The sequence below is a fragment of the Pelodiscus sinensis genome, chromosome 4 (genome assembly GCF_052426305.1).
Source record: "Pelodiscus sinensis isolate ZL-2025 chromosome 4, ASM5242630v1, whole genome shotgun sequence".
NCBI classification, from domain to species: Eukaryota; Metazoa; Chordata; order Testudines; family Trionychidae; genus Pelodiscus; species Pelodiscus sinensis.
Window position 1 is genome coordinate 5,089,119 of NC_143055.1, and position 13,217 is coordinate 5,102,335.

At 45.9% G+C, this 13,217-nt stretch overlaps 1 protein-coding gene across 2 annotated transcripts in view; it reads right to left on the reverse strand.

Annotated features, from left to right (window-relative positions):
• SFXN5 (sideroflexin 5) overlaps positions 1-13,217 on the reverse strand; it is a 199,691-nt gene that overhangs the window by 167,668 nt on the left and 18,806 nt on the right. The window contains exon 2 of one of the 2 annotated variants that reach the window (XM_075931041.2): positions 5,519-5,587. The exons of the other annotated variant lie outside the window; for it this stretch is intronic. Within the exon in view, the coding sequence (XP_075787156.1) occupies positions 5,519-5,587 (69 nt within the window). The remainder of the gene's footprint in view (positions 1-5,518; positions 5,588-13,217) is intronic. 2 annotated transcript variants of the gene reach the window in all.

Genomic DNA, 13,217 nt, shown 5'->3' on the forward strand with positions numbered 1-13,217 from the left:
TTCACCGTGCTTTCTCTTGCCAGTTTGAGGGTTCACAGGCATCCTCATGCAATTATAAACCTCTCTCTTCCTAGTAGGTTATTTCTTCAAGCTGTGTTCCACATCGAGGGCACTGCCTTTTGAAAACTGGATTTCACATTTCATCCAAACTTGTGTTTTTATAAGTGAAGCTATAAACATCTATTTTATGGCATCAGAATTGCAGTTTTATTCTCTGCGGTTCTCTTGGACAGGAATCCAAAGAGAACTAATCTAATACATCTTACCCGTATGTCTTCGAATGAATCTGATCGATTCAGGAAAAAAAGAGACATTTTAAAAACTTGGCAGGGCATGTTTTCAGTTTGTGTGCAGAGAACTGGATCCCGATTGCCACTGACATTAAGACAGTTCAGCAGTCGGTGTTCTGCAACATGCACTAAAATTAAATTTACAACCGTGGCAGTATTAGCCACACACAAAAAAGGTGTCTATTCTCTATTGTATCTTCCCCTAGACAGAAGTATGCAGCATTGTTTAAGATTTACCAACTGAAATATATCTTTTGGGGGGAAATATTCTTTAAGATCAATAACTGTATGAAATATTAAATGCAAAAACTGTACATGTCAATTTCAATGCAAAATTAAATGCACACAAATCAGGTAAGTTACGGCACTGTTATAATCAGGAAAGTCACTATGTAAAAATGCCAACACCTTATTCAAAAGAAGTGCGTGCTGCCCTGTGCTTACTCAGAGTTAAATCTTCTAGCTTTAATGGCATAATACCTTTTTATTACATTTTATGACTCCAGCGAGCATCACAAGGCCAACTGTGCTGTATAGAAATCGCTCACTCCCTACAATTCTAGCTCTTGTAGCATCAGCAGAATTGTTAACAGACCTCCAATTGCAGACTCTTTATTTCAGGTATCAATGCACAAACCAGAAAAGACCAGGTTGACCTTTAGATTCTGGCAGCATTTGTGAAACTGTCAGAAAATAGAAAAACATTTTACCTGTAGACTAAGCGTGATGGGGCGCTGTCACAGAAGCCCCCTTGGGATTGTTCCCCGGTGTGCTGATCATGTCACTGATACCTGCCTTCTTACTTTCTGGGGCTCCCCACCCGTGTTCCCTCTAAGCAGTGCAACAGCACAACTTCACAGGTGATCAATCAGCCCCGCCCTGCCAGTCAGCTCCCTGCATAGAGCCCTGAGCCTCTGACTGGGCAGGGCTGATCAATCACTTGTGAAGCTGTCCTGCTGCACAGCTTGGAACACCGCTCCCCACCACCCTGTCCCGCTGAGCCAAATCCTCTGGTCTCTGCCAGATAAGGCACAGATTTGGGATAAACGCCGCCCTGGAGAGCAATCCAGACACCAAACCGCTTCAGCTTTGGGAGGATGCAGTTCTAGGGCACAACACCCAGGAAACCAACCCTCCAAAAACCCTCCATAAATCCATCTTCCTTTGTGTAAACATTTTACACAGTGAACGCTCATCCCCTTTATCAATGACAGAGAGATATGCACAATGGTTGTTCCCCCCAGGTACCAATTTACACTGGGCCTGATAGTAAACAAAAGTGGGTTTACTAACAGTAGGATTTAAGCAGTTGCAAGTGAAAACTGACAAATCAAAGTAAGTTACTACATTTAAATGAAAAGAAAAGGCATAGCTAGTTCTAATTCACTAAAACACATATTGCAAGCAGTTCTTACTCTAAAAAGCTGTTCTTATTTCAGGCATAATCTTCAAGCCAGAAACAAACACTTTCACTCTGATTTGGGTCTCCCGCCCTCTTTGTATCCCTTTGAGGTATGTCAGGTGAGCTAAAGACAAAGGACTGATAGCTTCCCATTGCTTAAATAGACTTTCCCCCAAGGCGAGAATCTTTTGTTTACATCTCCACCTTGAGTGGAAATTTACCAGGTACAAGATGGACCCCAGCACCAGGCAGTACGGTCACATGTTTTTCTAGGACCAAACACTGCTTAGACTTTTCTAGAACCAAACACTGCTTAGACATGGAGATTTAGATGGGATTGGTCCTGCCTAGAGCAGGGGGCTGGACTTGATGACCTTCTGAGATCTCTTCCAGTTCTATGATTCTATGATAAGAGGATGGTTTGATGAGATAACATGATCTTGGTAACTAATTGACCATTCATTATCAGTGGGAAATAGGTCAAGGGAGGGATAATAGGAGTTGCTATAGGGAACTTTCTGGGTGTCTGGCTGGTGAGTCTTGCCCACATGCTCAGGGTTTAGCTGATCGCCATATTTGGGGTCGGGAAGGAATTTTTCTCCAGGGTAGATTGGCAGATATCCTGGAGGTTTTTCACCTTCCTCTGTAGCATGGGGCGCAGATCACAGCTGGAGGATTCTCTGCATCTTGGGGCCTTCAAAGTATTTGAAGGCTTCAGTATCTGAGATATAGGTGAGAGGATTATTCTAAGAGGGGTGGGTGAGATTCTGTGGCCTGCACTGTGCAGGGGTCAGAGTAGATCAGTGGTCCCCGACCATTTGGGGTTGCTGGGCGCCAGGGGGCGTAGCCATTCGCCCGCCGGGCGCCCGGGGGGGCGGGGCCCCCCCCAATAGCCGCATTCCCGGGGCCGGTGCTGGCGCTCTCTCTCAAGCGCCGCGCGCCCGGGGCCGGCGCTGATGCTCTCTCCCCCAAGCGCCGCACGCCCGGGGCTGGCGCTCTCTTCCCCCCCACTTCCCCAAGCGCTGCGCACCCGGGGCCGGCGCTGGCACTCTCTCCCCCCCCTCCCCCATGCGCCGCGGGGGGTCAATCCGCGGCGCCACATGCCCGGGGCCAGGCCAGCCCTGAGCACTTGGCGGGCGCAGACAAATGCCCCCGCGGGCGCCATGGCGCCCACGGGCACCGTGTTGGGGACCACAGGACTAGATGATCATAATGGTCCCTTCTGACCTTAAAGTCTATGAGTCTATGGGTGTGTCTAGACTACATGCCTCCTTCGACGGAGGCATGTAGATTAGCCAGATCGGAAGAGGGAAATGAAGCCGCGATTAAAATAATCGCGGCTTCATTTAAATTTAAATGGCTGCCCCGATCTGCCGATCAGCTGTTTGTCGGCAGATCGGGGGAGTCTGGACGCGATGCCCCGACAAAGAAGCCTTTCTTCATCGACACAGGTAAGCCTCGTGAAACCAGGTTTACCTGTGTCGATGAAGAAAGGCTTCTTTGTCGGGGCATCGCGTCCAGACTCCCCCGATCTGCCGACAAACAGCTGATCGGCAGATCGGGGCAGCTATTTAAATTTAAATGAAGCCGCGATTATTTTAATCGCGGCTTCATTTCCCTCTTCCGATCTGGCTAATCTACATGCCTCCGTCGAAGGAGGCATGTAGTCTAGACACACCCTATGAGACTTATGGGACAAACAAGGTTCTTCACAAGTTGTTAAGCTGATCACCAAGTCAAGAGCACATTTAAAACTATAGAACAGTCTCATACTTCATATTTCTAACTTTACATACAAGAATGATACATGCACCAAAATAGAATCATAGAATCCTAGAGTGAAAGAGACCTCAGGAGTCATCGAATCCAGCCCCCTGCCAAAAGAAGGACCAATCCCAACTCAATCATCCCAGCCAGGGCTTTGTCAAGCCAGGACTTCAAAACCTCTAGGGGTGGAGATTCCACCCCCTCCCTAGAGAACACATTCCAGTGCTTCCACACCCTCCTAGGGAAATAATTTTTCCTAATATCCAACCCAGACCTCCCCCACTGTAACTTGAGACCATTGCTCCTTGTTCTGCCATCCGTCGCTACTGAGAACAGCCTCTCCCCATTCTCTTTGGAACCTGCCTTCAGGTAGTTGAAAGCTGCTCTCAAATCCCCCCTCACTCTTCTGTTCTGCAGACTAAATAAACCCAAATCCCTCAGCCTCTCCTCGTAGATCAGGTGCTCCAGGACCCTAAGCATTTTGGTTGCCCTCCGCTGGACCCTCTCCAAACAGGATATACAGATCCAGCAGACTATACATTAAAATTGATGGGTTACATGAGGTATTTTGTCTAATGCATCTTTGGGTACGTCTAGACTACAGGCTTTTGTCAACAGAAGTTTTGTCGACAGATACTGTCGACAAAACTTCTGTCGACAAAGAGCATCTACTCTACATTCAGTTCTGTCGACAAAGCAAGCTGCTTTGTCGACATGGTAGTGTAGACGCAAAGGACAGTTTACATGCAATAATACCTTCTGTCGACAGAAACTCTGTCGACAGAAGGCGTTATGCCTCGTAAAATGAGGTTTACCAGCGTCGACAAAACTGCTGAGTTCTGTCGACATTATGTCGACAGAACTCAGCAGTAGTGTAGACGCAGGTATAGTTTTGTCGACAAAAGTCCACTTTTGTCGACAAAACTCTGTAGTCTAGACACACCCTTTGAGTGATGCATGTTTTATATTCATAAGTCATTTTTCAGAAAGCACAAGGGGGACTGTCACACTAAGTGTCGCCCAAAGGCACAGAAATGATCAGCAAGGAACTTCATGATGCCATTTGTAAAGAGTCACTTTCCAGAGTACAAATACAGTTTTAGGTTTCAACAGCAACCTTGAAAGTGATCTCTAACAGGTTTTATTTATTTTTTAATTTGGATTTGTTCCCTTTTCTGCTCCTTTGACATGCGAAGGCTTGAAACTTTTTCCGTTACTTTATTTGGGGGAGTTTTCCGGATTAAAATACTAGGAACACCTTTCCTTTTTGCTGAAGAATATCTGGGAGGTCTCGAGGATGTGTATAGTGAGCTCTTCTACTTTAACGGAAAATACGGTGGAAACTGGCTCTCAATTTCCTGATATTTGTGCAATTACAGCCTCATCCTGAATGGTGGAAAGTAGGGTTGTTAAATATAGATTAACTGACTAATTGAATAGTCGATGCAAATTGCATTGATTATTCGATTAATTAATAAGGGCGCCTCTGCCTTTGAAGTGTAGCAACAACCCCAGGGCTCTTGCTACACTTCAAAGGAAAAAGCGCTGCGGGGAGCATGAGATCAGCAAGGCACTCAAGCAGTCCCCCACCAGCCCCGTGCTCCTCGCAGCATTTCAAAGCAGCAGCCCCACATGGAGCCCAGCCGACCTGCAGCTCCATGTGGCGCTGACACTTTGAAATGCCAAGTGTAGCTCAGCACTCCCAGCTGGCCCCAGGCCGCACACACTGTTTCAAAGCAGCTGACCATGGGCTCCATGTGACACTGCCCCTTTGAAGCACCCCATATTTCCCCCCTCCTTACTGCCTCTTTCTGATAGAGGTAGCAAGCAGGGGAGTGTGACTATTTGACTAGTGTTTCACATCCCTAGCGGAAACCATCTTCAATTGTCACTGAAGTAAAAAAGAAACTGAATATGCTTTGCGTGTGATAGAATTGGTCCCTTAAAGCCATGCTAATGGTATATCAGTAGATACACTTACACTTAAATATTTCTTTTTTTAAATCAACTCTATCAAATAAGTAGTATTTTCAGAGATTACAAGAAGTAAAAACATTACCTCAGTAACAAAGAGCGTGCGGGGATCGATGATGTCCAAGAAGTGCCGGAATCGGCCATAAAATGAAGTCTGAAAGACAGAGCATAGACAAGATGTTCCTTTGTAAAACAGAAAGGCATTTTATATTGTTACTTCCTCTGGAGAACTACCGTATATACTCGTTCATAAGACGACTTTTTTTGGAACAAAATCCCGCTGTGAAGAGTGGGGGTCAGCTTATGAATGGGTTCTTCCTGAGCTGCGGGAAGTATGGGAGCGGAGAGGCTCCATGCCGGCAGCCCCCACAAGGATCGCAGTGGCAGGCGGGCAGGGCAGATTGTATGGCTGAGCTACATGCAGCCAAGGTAGCAGACCAGTGGGCAGGGGCCCATTAGCCAATGGGAGCTGCAAGAAGCAGCACGGGCTGAGGGGCGTGCAGGCTGCAGGCACGGAGTCTCTCAGCTGCCATTGGCTGGGAACAGCAAACAGCAGCCAATGGGAGCTGAAAGGCTCTGAGCCTGCAGCCTGTACGTCCCTCAGCCCACGCTGACACTGACGAGGATGAGCTGGGTCTGGAAGTCTGTGCTCTGGAGTCAGCTTATAAATGGGTCAGAGACTTTTTACCCTTTTTTCTCTGTAAGTCTGGGGGTTGGGTTATAAACGAACAGGCTTATGTTCAATTATATACAGTATAAAGTAAGGGGAAACGCTATTCACAAAAAAGCTGATAAGGTGTCTCCTACATAAGCTCTCCAGAGTAGACGAGATAAACCAAACCTAGGCTTTGAGGCTCTGAACAAATATATAGATGACAAAGGACTCTTTGTCTTCCGCAGCTGAATTAAAACAGGTGTCACAATTTAAGGAGGAGAAAACGTTTCTTCAACATGCCCCAAGAATTTACAAACCAGAGTCCTCAATCCTGCAAGGGGCTGGATGTGGGGGACACTGGTCACCCTGTAGAGTCCTTCGCAAGACCAAAGCCTAGCATACTGAAGTGTTGTGATACCACATGAGAACAAAGAAGTGAAATGGTTGTGCCCATTTTTATCATCCAAGGGGACCAGGTGCGAAGTAAATTAAATTCTCATTTTTAGTAAACTCATGTGAATCAGAAACACGATTATGGGTTTCTTGTTGGTTTTTCTAAAATGAGTTTTAACCTGATAGTACTGGGTGTTTTACAACACGCGCACAACCCTTGCCTGGAAGACCTTACACTGAATGAAGCAATCAATAGTGATTTTGCTAATTTGAGGTGCTTGATCCGTACATACAAGGACTGAAATGGTTTTTCAGGTCTCCAAAATTGATTAATGAAGGCCAGGATGTTTAAGCTTTTCCTAGGCAATTACCATTTTGGTATCTTGCTATTCTAGACGGCTGCAGGCAAATTTTCACTGAATTAACTTACGTTTTTCATTATCACCCACTCTTGGACCAGGAATGAACAGCAATAAATATTTATATTATGGTAGCACTCAAAGGCTCCAATTGGGATGAGAGGCCTTTCTGCTGGGTGCTACACAAACACAAAGTGTTTATAATATAAAAGACAGAAGGAGAAAAAGCTCAGGAAAGTGGATGCAACATTCAAACAAAGGAATATGGTAAAGAACTGGCCCGGTTTGTTGGTTACATATATTGTAATTCTCTCTCCCTCCCGAGTCCTTCCCATGCAAAGGAACTGCACTAGCGCTGCTCGCCTCTACAGGAAAAAGCTGTTTTCCAGGAACTTGGATTACAGAGTGAAATGGACTTCGAACACGTTATTAGTCACTTGCACTCTGCACCAATGTCACTAAGATGCACTTGTAGCCAAAAGAACACAGCTCCTGTTAATAGGGACATTAAATGATTTTCAGGTATCTAAAAGGGGGTCACAGGGAGGAAGGGGGAAAATTGTTCTCTTTGGCCTCTGAGGATAGGACAAGAAGCAATGGGTTTAAACTGCAGCCAGGGAAGTTTAGGTTGGACAGTAGGAAAAACTGGAATCAATTGTCTAGGGAAGTGGTAGAATCTCCATCACTGGAGATATTTAAGAGCAGATTAGTCAGACATCTACCAGGGATATATAGACAATGCTTGGTCTTGCCACGAGGGCAGGGGACTGGTCTTGACGATCTCTTGAGGACCCTTCCAGTTCTAGTGTTCTATGATTCTATGGCGTTGATTCTATGGAATTATCAACTAGTCGATTAGTTGATAAGGGAGGGAACTGCAGCGCCGCAGCAAGGTTAGCTTTTGGCCCCGGGAGCTAACCACTGTGATTCTGCCTTTTAAATGTATTAAAAGCACAGCAGGGAGAACGGGTACGAACCGGGAATCAGTTGTCCTGGCTCACACCTGGTCCTCCTCTTCCCCCTACCCCTCCTCCCCGCTGTGCTTTTAAAATGTATTAAGAGGACATTTAAATGTGCTGTTTAAATGTATTAAGAGCTCCTTAATATTAATAATAAGAGCTCTTAAAAGCCAGCTCCTCACAAGCACTGGCTCCCACGGAGCCACCTGCCCCCTCGCCCCACTGCCTCTGATAGAGAGGCAGCAACGCAGAGAATAAAGGGGGCAGGCAAGAGCCTGTACATGTGGGAAGCGGCTTTCAAGCCAAGTCCCTCCCTTTCCCCTGTATCACCAGCAGCCCAGGTGGGGCAGGTAGGAGCCAATACATGCGGGGAGCCGGCTTTTAAGTCGACTGTGCAGACCTGCCTGCCCACACCTTATGGTCTCTGATACAGAGGCTGCAAGGTGGGGAAGGCGGAAGCCAAAGCCGGCTCCCTGCAAGCACCAGCTCGCAAGCTCCAGCTCCCAACCCCCCACATGTAAACATGTAACTGCTAAAACATCCAGCAGTTACACATTTACACCTTAGTTAAAATCCCCACTAGGGATGTTAAAACGCAAGTAACTGGCTGTGTAACCACTGAAAAAAATTCAGCGGTTACATTCACCCACCGTGTGGGGCAGTCAGCAGCTCCCCGGGAGGCAGTACGTGCCGGGAGTACCCACTCCCGCCTGTTGCCTTGCTCCCAAGCAGCCATCTGCTGTCCCATGCTGCTGCCTCTGATACAGAGGTAACAGTGCAGGACAGCAGCTGGCTCCCTGGGAGCTGAACTGGGAACCACATGTGACCGTTTGGGTAACTGAGAAGCTCATGCTTATTGGTTACCTGTTTAAACAGCTACACTCTTCTAACCCTACTCTTCTAACCCTACTCTAAGGGTCTGTCTACACTAGCCCCCTAGTTCGAACTAGGGAGACTAATGTAGGCATTCAAAGTGCAAATCAAGCCCGGGATTTAAATATCCCGCGCTTGATTTGCATCTTCCCAGCCAGTCGCCATTTTTTAAATTTGCAAGTCTGGGCTAACTGCCCACGTCTACATGCAGCAGGGACCCAGCAGTTCGAATTAAAGCCCGTACATTGAACTACCTGTTAAACCTCATTCCAGGAGGAACAACAGGTAGTTCAAACTAGGGCTTTATTTCAAACTACCGGGTCCCTGCCGCGTGTAGACGTAGGCAGTTAGTCCGGACTTGTAAATTTCAAAAATAGTGACCAGCCGGGAAGATGCAAATCAAGCGCAGGATATTTAAATCCCGGGTTTGATTTGCAACTTCGAATGCCTACATTAGCCTCGCTAGTTCAAACTAGGGAGGCTAATGTAGACATACCCTAAGGATCTATAGCCACGGAACCTGGCTCCGGTTCACCGCTTACAGCCAAGGAGAGCCGCAGGAACCGGAGCCAATGGTGAACTGGAGCCAACGCGAGCCACAAGGCTCCATGGCTAGGGATACTTTAGCAAACAAAGTGGTGGGGGCCAACTAGCAGCTTTCCCAAAGTGGGCCTGCAGCGCACTTTGAGAAACAATGATATACAAGAAAGGAGAGAGGCAGCACAGAAAGGAACAGTGGAGTGTACTGGAAAGAAAAAGAGAGAAGACATTCTTCAGCGCACACACAATTTCCTATATTCCCCTACACTTTTGCCATAGAAAAACGGCCATAGCTGCTGGGTGTAAGAGAGACTCTGTCTGGGAATATTTTGAAGAAATTCTTTCCCTGGGTAAAAAAGGAAAATGTGTCAAGTATAAAAAGAGCAAGATGATGATGTAGGACCTAGCTGCAAGAATGAAACAGCAGAAGGAAAATTGCTTATTAGAAGAAAATGATATAGATGAAGATATGCATATGTCTGAAGAACAATGTGGATCCACTGGTTAATTACTTAATTAATTCACTTTGGAATTCAACATTCTTCAAGACATTCTCTATGCCTTTCAGAATAAGTGTGATTTAACAAGTAAATTCCCAAGCTGTGTGCTATGCTGGAAATTGCTAGGAAAAAAAAAGTTTAGCTAATCCTTATAGGCTTCTTTAATTAGTTAACTAGATTTAGAATCTGTCACCCAGGTATACGGTACAGCTGCAGTAAGAGAGAGTCGCCAGTCGCCATTGATTCAGAGTCTAGAGTTGTCAGTGTCATTTTCTTATTTTATAGTACATTATTTTGAAACATCATAATCACAGACCATAAGGGTGATGTCATAAATCTATTCCCTACTTTACTTCAGCATAACTCAGTTTCCCCATGGGAACCTCATCCTATACTTGTTTTCTCAAAAAACAGAAGCGCCAGTGAGTTCAATTTTACTCCAAAATTGTACATTAGGGATGTTAAGCTGTATTTCCAATAGCGCATTCTACAGACAACTTTCCTCAGATCCCACTGTGGAATACACTAAGAACACAAAGGCAGCAAGTGGGTATGGGGAAGCAAGTAGCCAACTCAACTACCCAATAAGCAGGGCTTGACAAACCGCTGTTTCTACTCGCCCATGGCGAGTAGATTTTAGCCGGTTGCTCCGTGCGCCCCATTCACCGGTGCTTCGCACATGCGCAGTGCCGGTCTGGCGCATGCATGGTGTGGGGCTGGCGAGTGGCTCTCGCCATAGCATAGGCATTTTGATCATTTGGAATTGGATCTTTATCCTTGCTGAAAAAATGTAAATGATTAACTGAATAATAGAGCGAGGGGTGTGACTATTGAAAATCATGTTTTAATTTTGTTTCAGGATCTCATTTAAGCGTAAGAGACTTAAGACTGGTTATCTGCAACAACTTCAGTCATCCATTTGTACTTTTAGCAGCAGAGCTGCAACTCAACCTATTTCAGACAACAAAGCGTCAGTAGTGAGCAAAAGATTTCAATCATCCACCTCTATGGATGGGTTTGTAGCAAGGACCGCAAATACCAATGAGACACCAGAGATGAAAAGATTGCTCGGTTCATTTATGCCATAAATTCTCCTTTTTGCACTGTTATCAATAAACACCTTCATTGACATGACTGAGTCCTCATGACCAGGCTACTCTCCACCTGGCAGAGCAAACACTGATGGAAGGTGACTAGATATACTGTGTGAGAAGGAACTTGAACATTGTTCAAGAAATACAGAGGGGAAATTTGCCAGTTTAACCCATGATGGGTGGAGCAATGTAGACAATGATCCAGTAATATGTGCCTATGTCAACAGAAGATGGGGCTACATCTCTTTCAGAAACAATAAATACATCAGGAAATGCCCACACAACAGAATATTTAAAAGAAGTGTCAATGAAAGCTGTAATAAACTGCGAACAAAAATTCAACTGTCACGTGTGCTGTTTTGTCACAGACAATGCTGCAAACATGGCAAAGATGAGAGGACACTTCGAAGAAGAAATGGAAGGATGCGCCTTAATAACACATGGCTGCAGTGCCCATGTCACACATCTTTGAGCCAAAGACTTAAGCACGTCTTCTCTAGAAATAAAAGACATCACAAAAGACTTCTGTATCAGCCACTTTGCTTCAGAGAAGAGAAGCAAAGCTGAATCGAGCAAGAGGAGCCAAACTAATTCTCGCTCAGAACGTTCGATGCAATCCTGTGGTGGTTTTGAACAATTTATTAAGAATTGGCCTTTTCTCATCAAATGTTGTGAAGAAAATTGTGATTAAAGGGATGGAAGTATGTCGAGGGGGTGACAAGCCCTTGGAGGCCCCTTGGCTTTATTCTCTTGACTGAGTACCTCACAACCCTTGAGTCTATTTATGACACAGCCCAATGGCCTCAGATACTATAAACGCCCCTTTACTCAGGATGTTATGCCCCAGCACCCTCGATCAAAAAGTACACCCCTGTATTCAGGATATTACAGCTTCGTGGCTGCAGCCAATTTACACACTCCTATGTGCAGGGTCATATGGCCCAGCGGCCATAGTCAATATACATGCCCCTATATTTGGGGTAATATGGCCCAGCGGCCTCAATCAACATAGAAGCCTCTCTTCAGGGTAATACAGACCAATGGCCTCAGTCAATACAGCCTTGGTAATGCTCTCCACACACAGGGATATGTAAGGAGGGGGTAGGGGTACCCAGGCCTTCCTTTTCCACTGGGACCCAGCCCAGGGCCTTACTGGCAGTGGCACAATCTACTGCTCGCTCAGCGGTGAGTCCTGCAGCAACACGCTGAGCGCTTGGGTAGCAATTCCCCGCCCTGGGCAACTTCCCACTGGTACCTGGCAGATGTCCTCTCTGTAGGCTCACTCTCATTCGGCAGCTTCTCCAGTAGCCGCTCTTGGCCCAGCTGCTGCTCCTTGGTCCGGCTGTGCTTCCTCCTCTGGAGGTCCCTCCACGCCTCCTTCCCCTTCAGCAGTCAGCCCTGAATGAGCTTCTCTAGGGGCTTTTATAGTCAGTCTCCACTTGGAGCATGCCCACCAGGGCTCTGGAGGTGGGGCTCTCTCAGTGCAGGGTTGATACACCCTGTGATAAAGTATCTCATCTAAAATATCTAACATTGGATTAAAGAGGAATGTCGAGGATATGCTCAGTACACTGAAGCCTTACACAAACGTCAAAGAAAATGTTGCTGCTATTGAAATCATTTCAAGACACACTAACGAAAGAAAGAAAAGAGGAGACTAAGGGGGGATAGGATAGAGGTCTATAAAATCATGACTAGTGTGGAAAAAGTGAATAAGGAAAAGTTATTTACTTATTCCCACAATATAAGAACTAGGGATCACCAAATGAAATGAATAGGCAGCAGATCTAAAACAAACAAAAGAAAGTTTTTCTTCACTCAGTGCACAATCAACCTGTGGAACTCCTTGCCAGAGGATGTGGTGAAGACCAGGAATTTAACAGGGTTCAAAAACGATCTAGCTAGATTCATGGAGGTTAGGTCCATCAATGGCTATTAGCCAGGATGGGTAGGAATGGTGTCCCTAGCCTCTGTTTCTCAGGAGATGGGTGACAGGGGAGGGATCACGTGAGGATTACCTGTTGTGTTCCCTTCCTCTGGGGCATCTGGTATTGGCCACTTTTGGCAGACAAGATATTGGACTCGATGGACCGTTGGTCTGACCCAGTATGGCCGTTCTTATGTTCTAAATAACTCACCAGAAAATTAAACTGCAGGAAATAAACAAGCGACTGGATCAAATGCTTCCTCCACCTCCTTTTATTGTGAACAATCTTAACCCCAGGTATACAGGTAGATGCCTCAACTTCCAAAGATGCTGCTGCTTCCATGGCATGGGTATCTCAAAATCATTCCTATTATGCCAGTCATAATACATTGCAGGGGGGCTGGAATGAAACCATTTAATCAGTACTCATTCACTGATGATGTTTTGAATAAAGTCACTCCCCTAAATTGATGGAAATCATTAG